Raw genomic sequence first — 25,160 nt, 5'->3', positions numbered from 1 at the left:
TAAAATCGTTTTAAAACCTTTTTTGTAATGTTGGACTGGTGCACAAATATTTTACCCTGAATGTGTTCTATTTGTAATCCAAAGAAAATTTTATTTTTCCAAGATCTTTCGTTTCAAATTCTTTCATCGAATATTTTGCATTTTGCTCAATCTCTTTGGGAGTTCTAATGATATTAGATTATCAACATAAACTACAATCATAAAAAAATTCTGATTGAGTACGTTTGATGAATACACAAGGACTAATTTGATTAAATCCTTTTATTATGAGATATTCACTAAGACGATTGTACCACATTCTTTCATATTGTTTCGGCCCATAAAGTGAACTTTTCAGCTTTATGAAAAAAAATATTTCTCATGGTTTTATTTATTTATTTATTTATTTATTTTTGTAATTTTAGTCCTTTAGAGACATTCATATAAATGTTTGTATCATGTGACCCATATAAATATGCAATCACAACTCACAACATCTATAAATCACATTAACAACCTATTGAAGACCGTTAAACTTACCAAAATTCATATTGTAGCTACATCTACTATTGTAGAATATGTTTCATCATAATCCGTTGCCCTTATTTTCAAAGTTGTTGGTTTCATCATAATTCGTTGCCCTTATCTTAGGACATAGAGGGGGTGGAGTTGGGACATGATCTGGTGTTAGGTCGGAAAGAGAGTTTAAAAAAATGAATAGGGTGGCCACGATTGCAAAGGAGGGGAAAGGACAGGGTGGCTGTAGCAGGGGATAGGCGAAGAGGGTTGATAGGAAAAAACTTATTTTTTAATAAAAAATAGTTGTTAGAGGATTGGTAAAAATGCATGTCAAATGAAAACTAACTTTAAATTCGTCCTTACGAAAATAATTATTAAAGTTAAACCTAATAAATAATTTTAGCTAAAGTTCATCATGTCGACTGTACCTTTTCCTTTATAAAACAATAATCAAAAACAAATATTCACTCGTTTTACTTTAAATTAGTTTCATTAACCATTAAGAATTAATTATTATCTTAAGTATTCCCGGTCTTGAGTTCGATTCTTATGTAATCCAGTGAAATGCAATTGAAGAGGGTCTCATTGCGTGTCTCTATTTTGCTTCCGTTTAGCACAATCCTCGCGGAAACACAGCTTTCTTCAATTCCTACCATTTTTTGCTAGTCCACATTGCTAAAACCCTGAGACTTCCCATCCAAAAGTGTTCAAATTTCTCAGCAAATTCAGGTTTGTTAATGTCGGCAACTGTAATCTCCATAATTGGGTTGTTAGTATTGCATGATTCTTTTTAACCTAAGATGTCTATAAAATTTCCTTGTTTGGTGCACAGAAAGAGGTTTGGCCCTTTTCAATGGCGGAGCAGAAATCAGACGAAGCAACAATCCCTTTTAAGAATCTGCACAGCAGAGAATATCAAGGTCACAAAAAGAAGGTAATGATTTTTCCTTAGTTTTCGTTATAAATACTGTTTGTTAGAGTTTCACAGATAGAATTTAAGGAATAACGCTTTTATGAATGCAATAAAAAGGTGCATTCAGTGGCTTGGAATTGCATTGGCACGAAACTGGCTTCAGGCTCTGTTGATCAAACAGCTCGAGTTTGGCACATTGAACTTCTTGGTCATGTAAGCTTTCATTTCATGCCTGCTCTATGTGATCTCCTGATTTTTTAGGAGTAATGAATTAATAGATAGTAGTGAATATTTAGTGGAACTTTGTCATCATGGTTCTTTTAAGAAGTTTAATAGCTAGAGACTTGGAATCTTAGGGGTAGAACTTAAGATTCACAGGGAATGTGTTTATCATCCCTAAATTGCCCCAATTGTTGACAGAAATGTTGGATTGTAGCTAAGAAATTCGTATCAGGCAGAGAACCCCTTTCTTTTCTTTACATGTTAGTAATTACTGCTGGGTGTGAATCGTGGGTTTGGCCTAGTGGTTAAAGGCTTTCTTTTTCACCATAGTGACAAGGATTTGAAATCTTATCACCTGCATGAAGGCTTAGTTCTCTCTCCTTCCTAGCATGGATTCTCTAGCCTTAACCTCCAATAAAAGAAATAAGTATTTATTGTTGGGTGTGCTTTAAGAGACTACGTTCGGACCTTATTTGTTGTGGTTTCAGAACTTGTGGCAATACTCATCCTTCACGTTGGAGGTCTGGTTCTTCTTGTTGGCATCCGAAATGCAGTTGCTCTTGGTAATTGGTGTTAAAATTTATCGTTAAATGTGATAGCCTGTCTTGAACTCTATCTAATGTACTTCTCATATCCCTCCGACCTCAGGATATTGGTTTCTTCTGTTAAATGATCTTTTCGGAGCCAACTACTTTTGTTAAATTCAACTTTTCGCTTGTCCTAGGGGGCGGTGGTGAACGAAATAAAGATTATTTTTCTCAAGTCATCCGTCTTTACCTCCTAGCCTATGTGGAAGTTGTATTGCATTCCTTACATTCATCTAAAAGGATGCCATTTGTAGGAATTACTTCCGTCGTTCAACCCAGTCGCCTCATGTTTAAAAAAGTGATCATATAATACCAGTCTGGCAGTCTCTGCATTCCTTGAGGGATTTAAAGATGAGGGAGGAATATTGCAAGGATTATGTAACATGCATATTTTAATTCTAGTTATATAAAATACCAACTGATGGTTCTGACTCTTTAAATGTAAATTTGTATGGTTGTCAAATGTCTTTGATATGTTTTATTGATTATGTGTGGCAAGTTCTATTCAATCTAGAGTAGTATTCTTAGGTTTGCGTTGATACTCATTATCAATGTGAATAATTTTTTGTTGCTTCATTTTTCAGTTTTCTGAATCTGGGGAAACTGCTGAATTTAAATGCTATAATATTGTGATAAATGCTCTCCCTAACTGAATTTTCTGCAGGGAAAGGTAAAAGATATTGAATTGAAGGGGCACACTGATAGTGTGGATCAGCTCTGTTGGGACCCGAAACATGCAGAACTACTTGCAACTGCATCGGGGGATAAAACAGTTCGTTTGTGGGATGCTCGAAGTGAGTTTGGATTAATCTATATTACCTTGGTCAAGTATATATAAAAAATACTGATATTATTAGGCATAGCTAACAAGTAGTACCTGGTGTAGTTGGTGAGGTGATTGAGTTCTTTGACTTGTGATTAAGAGGTCATGAGTTTGAATTTCGCCAACTGTGTTCCCCCTCTCCTCTCTGGTGCAACATCTCTTTCTAAAGAGGAAGCTAGAGTGAGCCCTCACATTACTGTTCATTAAAAAAATTTAGGCATGACTACTTTAATATACATATTTTATCCTAATTTTAACATGCATATACTTGCTTAATGTCACTGCTATTGAAAGCTTATTTCTCTTTGAATTGAATTTTCTACTATGTGTTTGGCCTCTCTATGCATACACAAATACACTTGACACTTGTGACATAGTTGAAGAATTTGTTGCAGATAGTTTCGCACCTTAAGATTACAATGGTTTACCACAAAAATTGTTTTCTTTTTTGATTTTTTTTTCCTGTGAAATAGCAATACCCAATTCAACCCCAAATTATGTCATACTTTTTATCCTTTTTTAGTGCTACATTTTCCAAGGGAATGCAAGTGAAGAAAAGAAGAGCGTGAGTGTGGACTTCCCACTTTACTAGGAATAGAAAAATGGGGTGCTGGTAGCCTCCATCCATATCCATATACCTAAAAGTTTCATACTCTCACCTCTCCTTGTGGGTATGTATATCAAACTATCCTTACCTACTATTTGATTTTGTATACAAATCATAGTCATACCCAACTTGGACTCGCCCTTTACTCGCGCTAAATTTGCCCAATCACTTTGGAAATGTGATTTTTTTTTTTTTCCAGAATTTAGCTAATATGTTATATTGAATAATATGTTGTTGAGTATTATGTTAGGTGTGGGACAAATTTTTATGGGCAAGTGGGTGTGGGGTGGGTAAATATGGGACGAGTGAGTCACCATACCCACCACTCATAGCGGGTAAGACTTTTCAGACATATATCCACGTAGTACCCATCAACTAGATATTTATACCTATTTTTCAACTTTGCACAATCAAGTACAAAACACCCTGAAAGTTTTATGCGTCCCTCATCCCTACACATTACCCATGTCTTGAAGAGCAATATAGATGTTCCAATCTTTATTGTAGTTGGGGAGGAAGGGTGAACAACTGGGTAAAAAGCGAAGAAAAGTTCTGCTAGAGGTAAGATTTTTGCACTTATTTAGAAGTTTCTCAAAGTGAGAAATGTTGAACTCAAAAATTTAACAGATGACGTGTTACAACGTAGAGGGTATTGAAGCCTTAAAATGGCAGTGGAATATTAGAAACTTGGTATGTCTTGATATAATTACAATGCTATTCAGGATCTCCTCTTAAAGGAAGATTTTAAAAGAAAAATCACACCTTTGCTCATTAGATTTTAAAAATCGGACATTTACATTAATATTTATAATCCTAACTTTGTATCATTTTTCTATTAAAGTGCTTTCACATTTCTTAACCTTTGCTGACATAGACATGATGTGGTATAGAATAGTATGGTGTGCCTTAGAATAGTATGATGTTGCATTCTTATTTTACAAAGATGACATGTGTCACTTTATCATTAATCTACATATTCATCTTATAATTTTTAAAGTAAAACTAAAAAATTAATAAAAGACTCCCTATGTCCCTGGCTTTTTCTACAAGTACATATCTTGTACAAACCAAGAAAAGGGAGAAAAAAGGTAAAAAGGTGTAATTTAGGAGGAAGTGAGAGAAATAAATAGATGTGATGAAAAGATAAATGCTATGTGTGGTTGAGAATCAAAGAAAGACTATGTGTTATGGTAAAAAAATAGAAATGTAATAAAATTTATCGAACAAACTAAAAAAAAATATAGCAAAACCCGTGGGATACAAGGAGTTACCATAGTACTTTAAGGGAATAAAAAGGTGGGATTGAAAGATAATAATTTAAAGGTGGGACTCTTAAAATCTCATTCATCAAAGGTTGTATTTTTCTTTTTGAATTTTCCTAATTTTAAAAAATGTTAGTTGATTTGTTAACGTAATAAAGTACTCCCGAAGGAAACAAGAAAGTAACTCTTCACTCCAAATTATATCATAAATGTGTTTAGCGGCATTGATCTTAAACTTTCAATTAAATCCCTTACCATTTGCACAAGTAAGACATAAAATGGGATAGTTGACATTAAACATGACCTTCTAGACCTTATCATTGTTAGCTCCTCATCACAAACTTTGTGTTGATGTTACTTGTACATGTCTTCTTTATATAGTAATATTTGCTTTCTTTTGTGTTTTCTTGCAAAACAAAAAGCCAAAAATTATCAAATTATTGGTGAGACCAAACTTGCCTCTTAATACCTTACCCATCATATCCGTTAAAATTATGTTTTTAATCTACTTCCTCCCTTCTTTTTTTCTCGCATCATTTGCTTGGGCATTCAAGATAAGGAATGAGAAGAGAGGGTCTTTTTGATAAGGGTGACTATGCTGTTATTGCACCAAAATGGTCTCTATATGGATATTGTTGTCATTTGATGACATAAAAGTCATTAAATAAGGACTTGGTGTATTAGAAATTAGCAAAGGGAATATGTTGTAATTAAAACTGATGATGTATGGATAAATCTTAGATTACTTTTTTTTCAAAAGCCTTGTTAAAGTTTATTTTGTAAAGATGTCCTTTTTGTAACTATTTCATGGAAAAACACTTAATATTATCAAAATTTGTTAAATAGTCGTTGGAAGTCTGAAGCACATTTTTCATCTATAAAAAAAAATTGTAGTGTTTGACTATCTTTTTCCGACTTTTTTCCCACCTTATTCACATGTCTTTCCGCTCACTTCCTACCATTTCTTTGCATCAATCAGCAGGCACAATGCTAGTATGTTAAGAACAATCATTTAGTCCAAATCGTAAATGATATAGCTCAGTGAGTCATCTTCCATGATGAACTGACCTTTTTTGCTTGAAAATGAGTATTTGGTGCTTTTTCACAAGGTCTTTATCTTATATGCTGGTTTTCACACAATATATTAGAGTTACTATCTCACACTATGGATGTCTTAATTTCCACTAACAGTATCTTACAAGTGTATTACTTGTAATTTGTGTGCTTATTTATTTTAATATTCATAAATCATAATATAGTGTTGAAGGGTCAATCATGTTCATTTCTAACTTGTACGAATTGTGATATGTTTGCTATCAAGGATCAATCGAAGCCAACCTCTTTGTTATTGCTAGGGTAAAGTTACGTACATGCAACCCAAATTTTGCCTAGATGGGACTTGAGAGTCTCTTATCGGCACTTGGGTGAAATGTATAGCATTGAAAGATTACGAATTTTAGTGCACTGAAATGTTTATATTCCTCTAAACTTGTGAATTTTTCACAGTGATTATATAATTATAAGAGCTTTATTTGTTCAAAGGAGCATTCATGGGAACGGAGCTTGATAGAATTTTCTATTCTTTTTGCAAATATTTCCCATATCCTGATTCCTGCATCGTGTCCACATTTAAACTTTTCTTTGTAAGCATTACCGCAACATATAGGTCGCAATAACTACAAAGCCTTGACCGCGAGAAGACCACAAATGTGTTTATTGACTGTTATCACAACCACGATCGCATATGAGATTTTGTGCTATGTTTTTTATTTTCTTAAAATTTAACTTGTGAAGCCCTTAGGAAAAATCATGTTGCCACTTTTGATACATGAAGTGCAAGATTATGTTTCTCCTGTCCTCTTGGTTACTGTCACCTGATACATGTGGAATTCTTTAATGGTCTGTAGTGGACTGACAAAAATTTTGCAGAGAAAGTGAATCTCAGGATAGTATTACTGTATTAGTTGGAATTAAAATCAGACTAGATTTTAGAGTGAGGTCATATCTCCCCTAGATAGCTAAGAAGCTCCTACAAAATACTCATAATATTCGGAAGCCTTTCTCAATTGATCACCCCCAATTCATGGAATTTTCCGTTTCCTTTCATTTGCGGTTCTTGTTTATCCTCTTTGTTATTACTAAGTTAAGGTTTTGTACATACTATCCCCCAAAACTCCGCCAGAAGCCACTTGGCATTGGTGATGGTCTGCTGCTGTTACATGCTTAATGATGTGAACATTGTCAATGGTGCCAAAGAGTTAAAAGTATTTTGGTTTCTGATATTGAGTATAGTAAAATGGCTCTTTAAATCGTGTGCTCTTCGTTATGTGCACTTTGCGGATAATGTTTTCTATCAAAGGTTAATCGGAATAACCTCTTTTTTTTTACAAGGGTAAGGTTGTGTACATTTGACCCTTCCAAATCCGGGTTAGGTGGGTGCTACTTAATGACATTGATTTAATTGAATGGTGTTCTTAAGTGTTCAATGACCACCAGAAGTGAATATATCTTTTGATGTTGAAGCGAAAACAATGTTTGAAGATAGTATAATTTATTAAATTAGGCTGGACTTATTGTGAATACCAGCATATTAACGAGGGGACACAAGTGCACACACTTCATAAGCCAAGGAGATATATACCATCCCAAAACCATATGGCAATGGGAAGAAGGTCTCTAATAGCTTATAAAGTGTGCACACCATTTTCAATTTATCGATGTGGGATAACTCATCCCAACATAATTCTACTAATGAAAGTGAAGATCAAGTGTAAGAGGCTACTTTGGGTGGAATTAGAAACTTTATGACTTAACTTTCTTTCTGAGAAAAGACTCTTGATCATTTATTCTTTCATATTCTGCAGGTGGAAAATGCTCACAGCAACTAGAACTTAGTGGTGAAAATATCAACATTACCTACAAACCTGATGGGGCACATATAGCTGTTGGAAACAGGGTAAATTGTGGTGTTTTTTCTTTGTTTTTGTGTACTAGTTAGTTGTTGTTAACATTATACAGTTCAAAGTTTTTGTTCTTTGTTCCCAGCTCTTTCTTTGAATGATATTACATGATACATGATTGACTGGTTGGCAGAATGTCAGTTTGCTGCCAACTATTTCTGACCGTCTCAGATGATGCATTCTAACACCTTAGGCTTTGGTTTATTTTCTTGAACTTCACTCTATAATCCTCTCTTTTAGGATGACGAAATAACAATTCTGGATGTTAGGAAGTTTAAACCGATTCACAGACGCAAGTTCAATTATGAGGTAAGTTTGATTGAGTGTACAGCTGGTTTGTCATGTACCTTTTATTACTTGTAATACATTGCATAATTCTCTTCATTCTCTCCCCTTCTTTATATATACAAGAATATGAGGATACCTCTAACAATCTAACAATTTCTATAACAAACTTAGTAACAATATAACCGAAATGTTACTTAGCTTTTTCTGGGTTCTTCTATATTTGAGTATGCTTTTGACTTGCAAGTGTAGATGATCAAAATTTCTTATCGAGTATCTCACTTTTGTGTATTTAACAACAGATATAGGATAAAGCTGATGCAGGTTCAGGACCAATCATAGTTGTTGGCAAAATAGGTTTATATTTGGAGCAACTGTATACAGTTATATTACATGAAATATTATCACGTAGGATGTTCTTTGTTTCAATGTGTATCTTCTAAATATTGAATTTATGTATTTATAATTATATGTGTTGGAGACCATGAAAAATGCTTAGAGGAATAAAAAGGAATAGAGGGAGTAATTTGTTATTCACTAATAATATTGTTACAATACTAGAGAAAATGGTTATGGATCACTGGGTGTTACTAGGCAGCGGTATACTCCTGGTTTCAAATTTAGAGACTTTGGTGTGTTTAACCTTGTGAATCATATTGAAGAAAATTTGACATATACATATATTGTTTTGTTTTGGGGATGGAACATTTGCAATCCTACGTTGATTCACTCATTCATCTTAGAGAAAGAAAAGGGCTGAAATGGTGCTCGTAAATAGAAGAGTGTAAGAACCAATAACATTTGACAACTAGTACCTATACAGTCTTCAACATAAAGTAGGTGCTTTTTCTAACATTTACTGGTGATATATATACAGGTAAATGAAATTGCATGGGACATGTCAGGGGAGAAGTTTTTCCTAACAACTGGGAATGGTGAGCTAATCTGTTAATCTGGAATCATGACAGATAAGTGCAGAATGATTATGTCATTTCTGTTTGTTTCTCATATAGGTACTGTTGAAGTCCTTGCGTATCCGTCTTTGAAGGCACTGGACACTCTTATGGCTCATACTGCTGGTTGCTATTGCATTGCAATTGATCCACTTGGAAGGTATTGTGATTTCTTATTCCATCTTTCATGTTTAGAAATCTGTTTACATCGTTAATTTTTCTCTCTAGTGAGATAAAGTGGAGGAAACATTAGGAAATATTCTTTGTGTTTCTAATCTGTTCAAATGCTGCTCTTTGGTGTGTGATATTTAGCTTCTGTGAAGATTCAAAGTTTGACTACTCTTTTTCATGGAGGGAAGGGTGTTAATCTGGATTGGCCAATCACTTAAGTACCTCCTGATTATTTAGTGTAATTTCTGTATCGGAAGTAGTGTTATTTACTTAATTTTTATTGTCATCCCTTTTCGGCTACTACTTGATTTAAGTCTAATGGAACTTTTCCTGATTACAACATTCATGGCATTTGTTCTCTGTTGCAAATTTATACATGCAATCAATCCAAACAATTCTTTTTGATAATTTTCTGTTAATGCAGATATTTTGCTGTGGGAAGTGCTGACTCATTAGTCAGCCTTTGGGATATTGAAGAGATGTTATGTGTACGAACATTTACAAAACTCGAGTAAGATCAGCTTGTATTATCTTGAAGTTAATAGTTATGACATTTCTTCTATTTTCTCTAACTATTTTATATATTTAGGTGGCCTGTTCGAACAATAAGTTTCAATCACACAGGAGAGTATATAGCTTCAGCCAGTGAAGATTTATTTATTGACATAGTAAGGGTCCTAATTACGTCTGTTCAAATTCAAAACCGAATTTCCAAACCTATTCTAAACTAGTGTTGTCAAGCTATTATAAAAAATTATGTGTTACTTGGTAATTGTTATCACCCACCTCGTGAAGGGCCGGCCTAATTGTTGAAAATTTTTAAACTAATTGCTCTGACGTGAGGATTTTGATTTCAGTCGAATCTTGAAACTGGACGATCTATCCATCAGATTCCATGCCGGGCAGCAATGAACAGCGTTGAATGGAATCCAAAATCCAATTTGCTTGCATATGCAGGAGATGATAAAAACAAATATCAAGCAGATGAAGGTCATATAAATTTTCAAGCACTTAACTTGAATTTAATAATTTCTCTATAAAACTTTGCTCAATTCCTTTTGGCGAGACAATCATTAAAGTTTCACACTTTTATTCATGTTCCTTCGACAGGTGTTTTCCGCATATTTGGTTTCCAGAGTGCTTAGTGTTATCCAGACATCATTGCTCACCTTCGCTTTCATTGAGGCCTTGACAGGATTCGTCTAAATGTTCACTTGGATTACAGTCATGAAGGCCTGCATTAATGTGCACCGAATAATCCTGGATACCTAGCCGTGAAAATTTGTATTTTGCTTTCTTTCCTGGACAGACTGAATGGAGACTGACAATAGATCCATTTCATATCCAAAACTGTAACTTCTATTATCTCGAGATGAAGTTTGCTGATGTCTTGACAAGACATGCCTAATCAGTCTGCAACATCCCGTTAAAATTCTCGTTTTTCCAATCTCATCTAGAATGTTATACTACTGTTGCATAATTAAGGTAAGAGCAGAGAAAAGATAGTAATGGAAATGCAATTACCAAGGCTGGGGAACACAGGTGGAAATCGATTTAGTTATCGGCCCTCATAGTGTTGTCGTATGTATTAAGGTGGCTGAGCTGCACCCTAGAACTCTAGAAATGTTAACCATTTGAAATTTGCAAATGCTTGAACAGGTGTTGATTATTTTGCTGACAGTCTTGAAAATTTTCATTGAGTTGATTGTGTTAGATTTTAGAATTTGGATTTTGGATACAGTAATACAATTTTTACCCTCTGGCACTGTTGAATCAGCTCAGCATCTTTCCCTTTTATCTTTTGTTCCTCACATGGCCACAAAATTTCAAACTTGGCTTAGCATGTTTTCATGTGTTCTTTGGGAAATAAATACTACACTTGATTTATTACGAAACTGAAGGAGATACAAATACACTGATATGAAAGTTTGGTGAGTGAAAACTGTTCGAAATTAGTTTTGTATGAGAGACAACACTGTTTTTAGGACCAATAATTCCTTTGTTAAGTTTAAGGCTAAAACATAGTATTAGTTAAGTGATGAAGTCCCAACATCTTACAACTTACACGTCCCTAATAAATACGAACTTAACGGTAAGTAGTGAGAAATTGGTCTTCAATTATCACTGTGCTAAGAACAACTAATGCCATCTTGAATTATATAGCAAATCACATCAATTGACTACAAGAACACGAGCTATGAAATTTGGGAAATTAAAGACGTGGTATAGGTCAAATGGCAATTATAGAAAGATCTAGATCATTCAGTTGATGGAATATAGATATGATCATAGGAATCAAAAACTCGTTTAAGTTGAAGAATAAGTACCTTTTTCTAGGAACTATATTGAGTTCGTTTCTCCCTTAATCTTTTTATTTGTTAGTTTACTTTTTTATAAAAAAGAGAACATGATAATGAATCATCATTGTAACTTGCATAATGAATATGTCTTTTTCGGTTTTCACAACTAACCATATTTGAATCATTATCCTAACTAAACCTACTAACTTGCTTATATGTCATGGTCCATGGATATACTGTACTTGCAAGCTCTATAGAATTCTGATATAATTTTTTATTGTATTGATCAAAACTTTAGGTTTCTGAAATTGTGTACAATTTGGAATTCAAAATGTTACTCAACACAAGAAAACTATATATTTAAAAAGTTTTACGCAATAATATTATTTTATTTTAACACATTGCAAATTTGATAGAAGTAGCACCTCTTATTTGTTTTTTTATCTAAGTTTTAGCTATAGGTTTAATGTGTGTTGTAAGTGGCAGGTGTCTTTTTAGACGTGCTGTGTATTACTTATTCTTCTCTTTGTAAGAACTTATCTTTTTGGGGATAAACTGAGTGCGTATTTTCTTGCCCTGTCTTTGGAGGGAGCATGGATATGATATGTCCACTACCCTCCTCCCCCTCGTATCCTGACTCATGCGAAATATTAAATTGATAACTATAACTAATACTATAGACACATGTAATTTTAATTTTTAACTTATGTCTTTACTTTTGTTCTTTTCTCTGTAGTACAAAAAGGAATATTAACTTGGCTATTGAAATCATCAACCAATAACTAAAAAGGTTAACTAAGATCTTATATATGAAAGACTACAAATTCTTCTTAACTCCATTCCACTAAAGAGTAGATATCCAATATTGTAGATATAGTATAACACTTCCCACGAAAAACAAACGAGCATAAAGAATCTAATTGATATTTAATAAATCTAAATCAAAATACGCTCTTAGACGCACACTAAAATTGATATGTTTTTTATATATGTACGTTCAAGTAAAGAGGAGTTAATAAGAATTAAACCAAAATTTTATATAAAAATGTAATACTTGCTTCAACTTAGACAAGACAAGATTTTTCCATTTAGTGTATTACAATTCTATTGATTTGCAAAATCTAGTTTAGAAATTAGACGGAAAAAGAAAAGCACATATTTACTTATTCCACACATCATCATCAACATCATTTCAGGTATATTTTACCCATCAAAGCGATTACCAGAGTTTAAAAAATTATAATCAAAGACTAAAAAGTATTGAAAAATAACAGACTATATCCTTAAAAAAAATTTAAATACCCAAAACCACAAGACAGACAGACACATTTAGGCACTCCACACAACATAGAAATAAGAACTATTAGAATTGCTCTTCTCTTGTCACATTTTCCCATTTTCTTGACAGAGTAAGGCAGACCATTCTGTCTTTGTGCACCTCTCTGCCCCTATTATCTGTCAACCATAAACCAACACTCTTCCATTTCATGCAGTATTTTCCTCCCAATTACTTTTTTCTTAGAAAGATATATCTTTTGGCCACTCTGTAGCTTTTTCCCTTCTGGGTTTTCAATTTGATTGTGGGAAATATTATACTCTGAGGTTTGTATTCGCCTGTTTTTGGGTTTGGAGTTCAAGAACAGCTTTACCGGAAAATACCCACTTTGTAGAAAGAACAAAAAAGAGAAAAAATTTGAAGGGATCAATTTGCTGATGAAACCAAATATAAAAAGTAAAGTGATTGACAAAAGGGAAATTTGTTTCTGATTGGGTTGAACAGTTTGCATTCTTTAGGGTTTCAATAGTGGTAAGTCTTTCAAATCTTTGTTTTTACTTTTCTATTTTTGTCATTGTTTTGTTGGTTAAATTGCATAAATTTGTTAAAATTTGCATCCCATTGCAAGACCTAGATGTCTAATTGTATGTTATCATGAATGAGAATGTGAATTTTTGTTTTGTGATGAAAGATTGGCAGATGGAAACAAAATCTGAGATGGGTGTTATATCTACAACACAAAGATTGATGAACAATATTCAGAATTGTTCTCAATTGTCTGTTCATAGTATTGCACCTCAAGATTCTGCTCTTAATTTTGTGTATCATAGAAAGAGGTTTTTTAAGAACCCTAGTACTGTTTCTCCAATCCCATCACACGATAATATGAGTTTTGTCTATGAAAGAAGAAAGCATCAAAGGAATAATCCAATGACTGTTTTTCCTGCTGTGGTTTCTGCAAATTCATCACCAAATGGTGGTTGTTCTTCAGCCATTAGATCAGAAAATGTCTCAGTTCCCTCGTGCCAACAAATGCGCGGGATGAATGAAAGGGATACTACTAGGGTTTCTTCAATTGAGCAGCCATTTACTACTTCAGAAACAATTGATGGGTATGTAACGGAGGACCGTGGTTTTGACATTAAAGACAAGATGAACAAGACTGTTGAGTTGTATAGTGTAGATGATAGCTGTTCATCATCGACGCTTGATGTGGACATGGGTTTGTCTCCGTTGAGGAGTAAAATAGATGACACTGATGAGTGTTCGTCCTCTGGTGCACTTGTTGTGGATGTGTCTGGAGATGATCAATCGCTATCAGTTAAGGGTATTTGTGTTTCAATTCTTCGAAGTCATGGATTGTTATCTGATTCTAGGTGTAATGGATCTGGTGTTTCTGAGGAAGATGCTCCATCTTGTAGCAGCAGTGGTTCTCGCTCTTGCAATATTTGTGGTGTAAATGGTACAGCTACGGATATGCTTATTTGTGATGAGTGTGAGGAAGCGTTCCATGTATCCTGCTTCAGTCCAATCATAAGAAAGATTCCTGTTGATGATTGGTATTGCCAGTCTTGCTCTAAAAAGAAGCATAACCAGTTAAAAGAAAGAGCTATTAGAAAGTCGTCAATTATCCAGTCCGAAAAAGGTTCAGTCACATCTGGAGGAGAATTAAGTTTGATAGCTCTCATGTTAGAGGATTCAGAACCTTACATAAGTGGTGTTCGTGTCGGTAAAGGATTCCAAGCATTTGTTCCTGAATGGTGTGGACCTCTTATGAGGTATGTTCCCAGAATTTCAATTAGATTATTGCTATCATACAATTACTGTGTACTTTTTTGGTGTTTCGGGGGGGGGGGGGGGGGGGGGGGGGGGGGGGGAAGGGTGTGTGTGTGTGCTAACAAATATAATTGTTATTGTTTGCCTTGGAATATGATTGTCATTTCATGGCTTCATGCGTTAAGAATTCGTTTAGTTTTGGTCACGAGGAAACAATCCAAAGCCTGATAGTTAGGATGGATGTGGTGGTATTGGCATTGATGCAATGGTATTTTCAATGGTAGTGTATGCTTGTGGTGCTTCACGGGATGAATTGGTGTTATAGTGCATATTTTCAAGTGTGGAGATTACTATAAATAAATGTAATCCCTAATAGAAGGGTGGTTGAAAAATAATAAAAAGTGTATTGGGAACTTAACAGTTGCTCGAAAACTGTTCTACAACCTCTTGTGTCCCAACAGTCAGAAACTATCTACGTACTCTTGTGTATCGTGTCTCTGACAGTGACTAGGGCTAGCTCCTAACACTTCTTACTCATTTTTAGAATCTCTCATCTCAAAGCGTAATTCATTTGGAAGGAATATCAAGAGCAAGGCTCAAGCAGAATCAAGTGCAAAAATTTGGATTACATTAGTGTACGTCAGAATCAAGTGCAAAAATTTGGATTACATTAGTGTACGTTCTGAATGTTTACTCTAAAACTGGCTTTCTAATGCACCTATTGGGTTCTTGCCTTTATTGATGCAGATGAGTGATGGTTTTTTCACCTATATGTGGAAAATAGATGTATTTGAGTGAGAAAGGTAAAGAGTGCAAAAGAAGTGGGTGTGGATAAAGAGAAAAGGAATTAATGGATGGAGAGAGAAAGGATGTTGAGAGGTACTCATATGGGCATGACCACCAATGATTTCTTCTCACGACATATTTTTGTAGAAGTCCACTCCTTGCTATTTATACCTGCTAGTTTTAGGAGGAAAGGCTTTTTTGGCCTTCCCTTGGTCTCTAAGGTCTTCGTCTTCTAGAATAACTTTCAATAATATTGAACTCCCATGAATTTCCCCTTTGATCCTATTTGTTGTTAGATTCTTTCCTAGGATTGAAGTGCATGTATATTCAAACTCAATTTTTGTTTCCCCTATAGCCCTTTCCACTGAGCATTTCCATTCAACCTGTTTGTCTCCCATACCACACTTCCCATCATTTAGAAATTTCAGCTAAGTAGAGTTGGTGCAAAAATTTTCATCTACATTCTTGCTCTTTTAGTCTATTTCCCAAACAGATTTTTCTACATATCTTTTTTCTTCTTTTCTCCCCTTCCTCATTCCTTCCATTTTCCAGCTAAAATTTCATTAAGAATAAGAGGAGATTATAAAGGTGACCCATCTTTATCTCTTGTGATGCGTTTGGTGTTAGAGTTGTGTTCCAAAGTCACAATTGGTGGTGCTATAATCAACTCTATGTAATGCACTCCGCCTCTTATGGTGATTGGAGTGCTATCCTGTCTCCAAGCCAGTGTATAAAGGGAAAATAGGAAGAAATCTGCAGGAGTGTGTGTGGCAATTTAGCATATAGCAGTAACTAAAAGAGAAACGAGCGTGCTAAGAGGTAATCACTTATGCGAGATCATTTCTTTTCTAACTATATCTTGTGAGGAGTATGCCCCTTTCTTTTTATACTAGGGAGAAAAAGTTTTTCTTGGCGTTTTTTGTTCTCAAAGATCTTCTAGAATACCTTTGAGCAATAACAGGTCTCCCTTTAATGTACTATGGTTGGCCCTTCGTAATTGGGTCATTAAAACATGGAAGATGAAAGTGTTTATTCAAAACCTCATTCCCTTGTAAAATGTGCAAAAAATTCAAGTATCGTTGGCAAAAGAGGTGATGAGTTGACAAACTCATTAGAATGATGTATTTTTAATGCATATGCGATGCAAGAAGACTAACTAAGCTTGTTCATGGAGTTCATTACAAGGATGAGGAGAACAACCCCTTGGTTGACATTGATGAATGAGTGTCAGAAAGGTTTGAGACCTCGTTCGTTCCTCCATTTGTTAGAAATACCTCTTTTGACTTCTTAGAAAGAACAATGTTCATGGTTTGATAAATTATTTAGAGTAATCATTTTTTGTTTTTTGGGTAAATGATTTGATGATCTACCATACATTTTGGTGTAGGCCTTGGAGTACAGCTTTTGTGTTTGTGTGTGTGTGGGGGTGGGGGGTGTGGTATTCCCTCTTTATTTAAAAGTGTTTATTTAAGGGCACTATGTTAAGGATATTTTCTGTTGAATAGGATTAGAGATGTTGACATGCTTTCTTCTCTTGGTTCCTTAGTGGTTAAATAGCAAGTGTCTAATATCTAGGTTGACATAATTTTTTTTAATAAATCTTTATCCTTCCATAAGTGATGCAATGTATTGTGATGTTATGTATGCATGATAGGGAAGGTTCCTTCTCTGTTAGGAACTCTTAGAACCAGTTAAAGTGATTATATAGGATCACTAAAGGTTTTTGTTTTCTATAGAGTTTATACTTAAGAGAAAGAACATTAGTTGAGGGCTCTTTTTCTTCGAATTTCAAAAGGATGGAGGAGAATAATTTCTCTATCGGCCCTTGCCCTTTAGCTCTTGGGTCCTCTCTATATGGCATTCCTTCATAAATTTAGGTTGAGTTAAGTTTGAGCTTTGAATAATACAAGTGCTGCTGCTTTTGTAAAGAGGCTGAAGAATGCATATATGACCGATGTTGGGGAAATAGTTGTGTGATTAGCTATCTAGTTGGGTGCTTGGAGGTGAGAGCTTGTGGACCTTTACAGGTAAGCTTTTTTTATAACGCTTCTTATTTCTTTCCTCGAAGTTATTTTGTTGTTGGAGCTGATAGCTTTAATTTTTCGTAAATTGATATCCTTTGGTAAATTATTTTTATCCTATTCTCTCCATCCACTATGCAATTCTCTCCAATCTATAACTAAAATATGCCCATAGGTATTTTCATTTGAGTAAAGCTATTTGAGTTCCACAGTCATTAGGTTGAATAGTATTGATCTGTGATGCTATATGACTCTAGAATTATGAACCATCTATCTAGGAGCTTAAAACACGCCATTAGTTGTAACAGAAGTCTCTGCATTGAATAGAGTGATTAAAGATTGGCTTTATCTCTTCCTAGTTGCTCCCCTTGAATTTTGTTTTGGTTTTCTATGGTGCTTATCTCTTGGTGATGTCATGAGGAAGGAGATAAAAGATGACTAGGTTTTACTAGATTTACATTCTGAGAGCTTTCAAGGGCTTGGAAGCTCCTATTGCATTTGGGTTACTGGGCAGGATCCTTGAAATGCTAAATAATGTTCCTTCCGTGGGTCAATTTGTCAAGGAGGCTGAGCTGCTGCGGGTGCGGCACTTTATTTGGAAACTTGAACCTGCACTTTATTTGTCATTTTCAATTTAAAATACTTGCGAATCAGGGAAATGTGGAGAAGGCTCTTCTTATGTGTGCTTGATCTGAATCTGTAGGTATTTTTCTGATTCATTTTTGTAACTCTATATAGCTTTGTTTGAGAATTCAAGTAATTTTCGTAGTCACTCTGTTGACTGTTCTTGCCACATTTATAGTTTTTGTGTGTAGGTTTTTTTGGAATTAAATTTGTTATATGTGCTCTTTTTCTGATTCAGGGAAGATAACATTTATCCTGAGCCATTGGAGTTGGATCCATCACATTCTGTTGACTTTCAAGTGAGGCTTATTGTTTTAACATTATCATGTTCTGCCTTAATAACTTATTGGATGAAATGACTCTTAATGTACATTTTTCAGGGATCATTTTGCAAACCTCGCAAGGCCTTTATTGGTAATTGGCTTCAGTGTAGAGAGGTTATTGTTGGTATGGGAGACGACATCGATGGAACCATCTGTGGAAAGTGGCGCAGGTAATCTGAAATATTATATCTTTTTCTTTTCTTTTTTCCTTATGAAATTCTTCGATTTTGAGAGATTGTAGTTTAACTGGAATCTCAACCTAGTTATTAAGCGTAAACGATACAACAATATCCTGCTTTCTGATTTTCCTTCTCTCGTAAGGAGACAATGCTGGCTTTGTTTTGTCTTTTGAAGCATATGATGTTATGGAAACTGATTGGAACGGTATACAAGAGTTACATTTCCAGGTAACTGGGTAAGTTGCAATCTCGCTGCATGCTTGATTGGAAGATTGGTTTCAGTCAAGGTGTAATGCATCACTAATATGTTTACTGTAGTTATTGGATAATTTCAAATGAGATGAGTGATTGCACTGGAAAAGATTCTTAATTGTAGATGGTTTTCTGTCAAATGTATTTTGACAACTTAACGTTTCATTAATTTTAGACAACTTAGTGTTTCAATAGGCATTGAATGATATCTCTGGGACACTTAGAGGTATTAGCAATATACCAGAAGTCCTTGAAAACATGTAATTAGGTATGACCAATGTACTAGAAGTTTAGGAAAACATGTAATCAGCTGACCACTAAAATCATAAATCTCGCTTTATTTTTTCTAAATTAAGGAATTTGTATGTAGTGACTGAAACGCATTTGCACATATGCAATTAGAGGATCTCAAAAAGTGACTGATTTTAATCCAAACATCTTGTGGTTATTGCTTTACGGCTCGAACCAGCTTACATCCTTTAGCAATATGACTTTCTCATTCCTCTTATTCATTCACTTATGAATTTCATTCCCATACTTTAAGTACCAAGGGAAGAATGGAATTGTCGGTGGAAGTTGAGGAGACATTCGTTACTGTTTTGAATTAATGAAAAGAGAGTTGGAGAGTGTTGGTGCCTTGGTGGAATTAACTAATATTTTTGTTGTAACATATATCACACAACCCACTTGTTTAAGTTATTCAGTATTTGAAAATTCAATTACTATTTTTTATTTTTAGTCCCCACATTCCCTTACTCTCACTTGTCAAACTTGCTGTAATATTTTTTTTCCAAAGAACATTAATATTAAACCTAATAAATTTAAGGACTAAAGATTCTATGTTACGGAGAATAAATTTAAGGACTAAAAGACCCTGTTTGATTCTATGCACCTTGAGAGAATGTGGATCAGTGATAAATTCAGGGTTTTCATCTCCCATTGTTTATCTGGGTGATATTATCTCTGTGCAAGTTTTTGAGAAAAGAGGAGATCTTGAATCTGTTAGAATTTCATTTGTAACCTGTTGATCATCAACAGGGTGACATCTCTCATCTGTTTTTCCCCGCTTATAATGACTGATGAGATGCTGAATATTTAATTTCCTGCAAATCTATCTAGAACATCTGTAATGTTGGAGGGATTATGTGTATGTTTTATTCAGTATGTGCAATGTGCATACTGATTTTATTTGATAGGTCTGTCGTTTTCAGTTCTGAACTCTTCAGATCAAAGCTAAGCTCTTTTCAGAAGGGGATGGATTAACCTTGCTAATGACTGAAGTACAACTCATCTAGCTTGACCATTTACATTGTATCTACTTTCACCAAAACCTTTTGTATCGTAATTGAGGCTCTTACAGTTTTTGAATTAAACATCCCTAGGCGGTGAATCCCAATGTGTTTTCAATGAAGCACTCATAAGGAGCAAAAAGGGGTGCAAAAAAAATAATGCAGTGAGGCACACCTAGGGCTTAGTCTAATTTGCGTCTCCACCTTTTTTCCCGCATAATATGTTGAAATTTATTAGAGATTGTGTCTCACTTTGATAAGGCACGTGCCTCACGCTTAGTTTTAAAAAGTACGTAGTTTAGAAAAATCTTTTCTCTAAGTCTCGGCTTAGCAAGATCCGCACATTTGTGCTTCTTGCGCTTTTTGGGCTTTATGCACTTTTGATTTCTATTGGGATAAAAAAAAATTAACATTTTTTCTTATAACGATAAAAAAAAAAGTTGTTTTCTTTGAAGAGAGAGAAGTAAGAGGAAGAAGTATTTGCTCTTGTTTAAGAAGACAGAAAGAGAGAATGGATTTTGTTTAACTTTTACAACTTTGTGGACTTCTCCAAGTCCCCCACGCGGTTATGTACCTTTTTTTTCTTTCTTTTTTTTCTAATTATATATCATCTTTCTCATCTTCTTTCTGTTCTTACATACTCTTCATCTTTTTTCTTCTCTTCCTATGACTTCTTTGATTTTCTGTCTTCTTTTGTGTTCTGATTTTTCTTTCTTTTAATTTTCCTTTTCTTGGATAATTTGTCTACTGCTTTTGTTTAGTTTTCTTTGTTTTCTTGTTCTTTCAAAATCCATCCTTTTCTTTTTTTGATATATTTCTTCTATCTTCTAGATTTTTCATTTTTATTCTCTTATGGGTTTTTCATTTTTCTCTCTTTTCTTTTGTAACAACTAGACAAAATCAATTAGAAATATTTTTTTAGTGTAGTTTAAGTACGCTCTTATGCTATTTTGTACTAGTAGCTTAGCACAGTGATAACAAATATCTTAGATATTTGATGGAATTATAATGTGAACTAGGTTTTAAAACTAACTCTTCACGCCTTGCAACTAGGTTTTAGGATCTCGATCGCCTTAGTTCACCTTGAGGCTTTTTAATCATTAGGCTCTCGGCTTTGAGGGATAACCAAGTAGTAGGCTTTTGGGGGGAATATACCAAAAGCTGAAACATGGGATTGAGGCTAGGTTGGTTGTATATTGAGCGTTAGCTGTAAATGTCCATCTTAGCGGAACACAATGTTTTCAGTATTTTGTTTGTGCTAAACTTTAGTAATGGTTGGAGAGTTCGCTTTCCATTCATATATAATAAAAACAAATTGTATACGTGACGTGAGGGTTAGTGGGCATTTAGCTTTGAATGCCATCGTTGTGCCCCACTTCGATGAGGCGCATGTCTTACGCCTAGGCTCTAGGGCTCTTACCGCCTTAGTGCACCTTGCGGCTTTCTAATCATTTTGTCAAGGCTAGATTGGACTTATATCAGTTGTTTTTTATTTGAATGTCCATCTTTGCAGGAATGCAATGGTTTCTGGTTTTAGTAAATAAAAAAGATTTTATATCATAGAGCTCAAAGCCATATACAATCATCAAAAATGGGGATGAATCATCTACAATGTCCCACATTCCAAGCCCTTAAGGAAGAAAGATGGAAAAAAAAACGGCGACTACATCAAGTGGCTAACAGCAATATCAAACACAAAAACAGAAAACAGTTACAGGGGCTCACTGTGACACATTTCTTGATAATGAATTTAGCTCTAAGTCTACTACAAAATTGAGTTTGTTTGACAATACTACCAGGAGAAGTAATTTTGCCTTCCCAAATGGCATAATTTCTCGAATTCTAGATCCCATAGACCGTAGTGCACACAATTGCCCTAACCACTTTCTTCCTAACATTTGTCATCTTCAACTGCTGGAGCCTGGATTATAGAGCTGCGTAACCATTTATAAATATAAAATTAGATTGTATCTATGGCATGAGAGTTAGCGGGTATTCACTTGGAATTTATAATTTCTTCATATCTTTAGAATCCCTGCATGTCAAGATGCGAATCGAGTTACTTTATTTATGATCTCAGAGAGTGCTTTGATTGTATGACACAATATGCAGTGGACCTCAACGGCTAAAATGGCAGTTCCTAGAACAATCTTAGCCCCTTGGACAGAATTCTATGGAGCTTGTGTATTAGACAAAAGAAACCTATGCCTTGTTTGTTCATCAATTAAGCAGTCTATTTTGTGTTATTTCATGGAATTCATCTTTGGCTTGTTTGGTTTATGTTTGTCCCTCTTACAAGCCAAGTGTTCTCGTGATTTGGAACCTAGTGCTAAACTGTAGGTTCGGTCTCAGTAATGGTCACTTTGATGTAGAAACGAGAGTAATTATCATTTCTTACTCCCATTGTCAGTCAAGAACAGAAGAAATCCTTGGAACCTGTATAAACACTGTTTTTTACACTTTTACAATGCAAGTAAATTGGCTGTGTAGATTTGAAATATATATATATTCCGGTCGATATGATGCAGCCTTGTGTTTGCATAAGCAGATTGAAGACTCGCATGCAAGGGTGGGTCATGGGGAGCAGTACAAGTGGTTGACTGTTTTCTGATATCTTGGGCAAGATGGACCATTTTTTAGCGCATTGACCCTCTTCTTCAGTTAATGCCATGTTGTTCTGAATCAAGAGAAAACCATAGACATGCACCTCTATCTAAAAGAGTTTTTTTTTTTTTTTTTTTTGTTTTCTGACCTTCAGAGCCAAAATGCTTTGAATATCTGTCCACCTGCCTCGAAGATGTCCATATCAGGCTATATTTCTAGATCTCTAAGTTACATGCATAGCGCAGCTAAGTTTAAACATTATTAAAGCATGATAAAACATTGGTCTGATAATAAATTCTCTGCCCCTGGTCCTTACTAGATTTTAGCCAATCAAAACTTGTTCTATGTCAAACATATTATTGCCATGGTTTTTTTTTGGAAAAAATTGTCAAATATGATAACCCTTTTCGCGGATCCATCTTTTGCTTGAGCTGCTTACGGGATTTTTTCTGTTCAATGAACTTACTTAATAATTATTTGCATGCAGGGCTCCTCTATTTGAGGTCCAGACTGACAACTGGGATTGTTTTCGTTCTGTATTTTGGGATCCAACATATGCCGACTGTGCTGCACCTCAGGTATTAGGAAGAATTTTCCATTGATTAATACGTATGTAGCAGGTTAATTAGTTGTATCACACTCGTGATTTTCTTATGTAACTGAAAAACTAAGTCATCAAAAAAAAAAAAAAAAAAACCCTTGATCTTTGGTAGATTTCAAATGTAGTCATAAAAAAATCCTTGCAACAGTTGCATTCTTAATGTTGAACTCAGGTGCTAACTCTGATGTTATTTACTCAACAAATATTCACTCGAAGTGATTATCTTTTGATGTATAAACGCAGAAATAATTCTCTGAGAACTTATTTGAGATATCTGAAATATATTAATATGAAACTATTTGTGATATTGCTTAGGATTATGTTGAAGTTAAATCATGGAATAAGATGATCTCTTCATGACCATCTAAAATTAGCGTCTCTTGTTTTTTAAATACTAGATGCTCATGGAATAAGATGCTCATACTTAGACTACTGATACTCTCTCACTTACCTGTTGGTGTTCTTGTGTATGGGTTGCCGCCTTCTTTCCCTTCCCAGACCCTTAGTTTTCTATGGGCGGGATACACTGGGTACGACGATGATGCTGATGATAACGATATGCTCATACTTATATTATACTTTTTCAGCTCCATAGTTGGCTGTAGATTAATTATGGCTACCTGATTACTCTTTTTCACATATGTTTCATTTATCTAATCTGAACGGGGAGTTGTGACTTTTTGAGTTTGCTCCATTTTCGGGGATTAAAACATGTACGTTTGGAATATGGTTTAAAATTTTCATCCGAGTGTAATTTTAATCATGTGCCAGGAGCTGGAAACTGAAGAAGTAATGAAGCAATTGAAGTACATTGAACTGGTACGTCTTTATCTTGTGCTGCAAACTTGCTATATAATTGATGATTTTTTTTTTTTTGTTGGAAACTCAAATGAGGATAGTGTGTGGAGTAGTGGACCATTTAAATGTAGGAATGCGTTGGGCTCATGTGGTTCTACATAAAATACTTAAATTTCAAAATTCGCGTGTTTGATCATCGGTTGGAAGGATAGTTGTGGAAACTATTCTGTATGATACTGTTTCCGTTATCTTTAATGGGTATCACCGACATAATTGTATCTTGTTTGATTTGTTCTTGTAGTTGAGGCCTCGACTGCAAGCAAAGAAGCGGAAATTCGAGGGTTGTAAAGAAAATGGCTCGGACGTCCCTACAGAAGATGCAAGCAAGTGTACCAGTTCTATAGACGTGGGAAGGAATGCGTAGTTTTGTCATTCATTGCATATCAAAGAGTTGCTAAGGTCTGATTTGGTGAACAGGTACCCCATGTTAATTGGTTGTAATCAGAATCAAAAGTGAGTGTAGCTTGTGAAAATGATCTAGTGAACTTGTACCTTTTCCGCACATTGGGATAGTGTAAAAATCTGAATCGATCCCTTACATTTTTGCAACCGTTGTAGGGGAGAAACGAAAACATCATATAGTCAATTTAACTGCTGAGTAGACGTTAAAAATCAGATATTAGATTGTTATCGAGATTATCGAGATCTCGATGCTAAGTTCTTATTCGTTAATATGTTTTAGATTTGTAGCGCATTAGATGCTTACTAGAAGAAGTGGGCTTTTAAAGCTACTTAGTTTGGAAGTTTCATACTTTCATCTAATTCATGGCTAAATTAAAGACATAATCTAATCTAAGTCTATTTTCTATCAAGATTTCTAGGATTTATTTTTTATTTTCTAATATTCTAGAGTTTTTCATCAATTATAAATTTGTAAATACCATATATTAATATTATTCGGTTTGTGTTTTTGAGTTATAAAAGTTTGTAAATACTCGTTGATATTTGATATCATTTATAAAAACCTGCAATAGTTTTTAATTATTATGA

At 34.6% G+C, this 25,160-nt stretch overlaps 2 protein-coding genes across 2 annotated transcripts; both read left to right on the top strand.

Annotated features, from left to right (window-relative positions):
* Positions 1–1,054: 1,054 nt before the first annotated feature.
* On the top strand, positions 1,055–11,289 carry LOC130815151 (THO complex subunit 3). Its single transcript, XM_057681518.1, has 12 exons — positions 1,055–1,227; positions 1,331–1,432; positions 1,529–1,624; positions 2,885–3,014; positions 7,777–7,868; positions 8,113–8,181; positions 9,035–9,092; positions 9,171–9,270; positions 9,706–9,792; positions 9,871–9,949; positions 10,139–10,271; positions 10,392–11,289. The coding sequence occupies exons 2-12, from the start codon at positions 1,352–1,354 to the stop codon at positions 10,424–10,426; spliced, it is 960 nt and encodes a 319-aa protein (XP_057537501.1). The 5' UTR covers positions 1,055–1,227; positions 1,331–1,351; the 3' UTR covers positions 10,427–11,289.
* A 1,617-nt stretch (positions 11,290–12,906) lies between these two features.
* Positions 12,907–24,966, top strand: LOC130816159 (uncharacterized). Its single transcript, XM_057682817.1, has 7 exons — positions 12,907–13,388; positions 13,549–14,635; positions 18,303–18,363; positions 18,445–18,557; positions 23,199–23,289; positions 24,084–24,131; positions 24,412–24,966. Exons 2-7 carry the CDS (start codon positions 13,557–13,559, stop codon positions 24,532–24,534), a joined length of 1,515 nt encoding a protein of 504 aa, XP_057538800.1. The 5' UTR covers positions 12,907–13,388; positions 13,549–13,556; the 3' UTR covers positions 24,535–24,966.
* Positions 24,967–25,160: the final 194 nt, after the last annotated feature.

Source organism: Amaranthus tricolor, chromosome 6, assembly GCF_026212465.1.
Source record: "Amaranthus tricolor cultivar Red isolate AtriRed21 chromosome 6, ASM2621246v1, whole genome shotgun sequence".
NCBI classification, from domain to species: Eukaryota; Viridiplantae; Streptophyta; class Magnoliopsida; order Caryophyllales; family Amaranthaceae; genus Amaranthus; species Amaranthus tricolor.
This window is presented reverse-complemented; position numbering and strand designations above follow the sequence as displayed.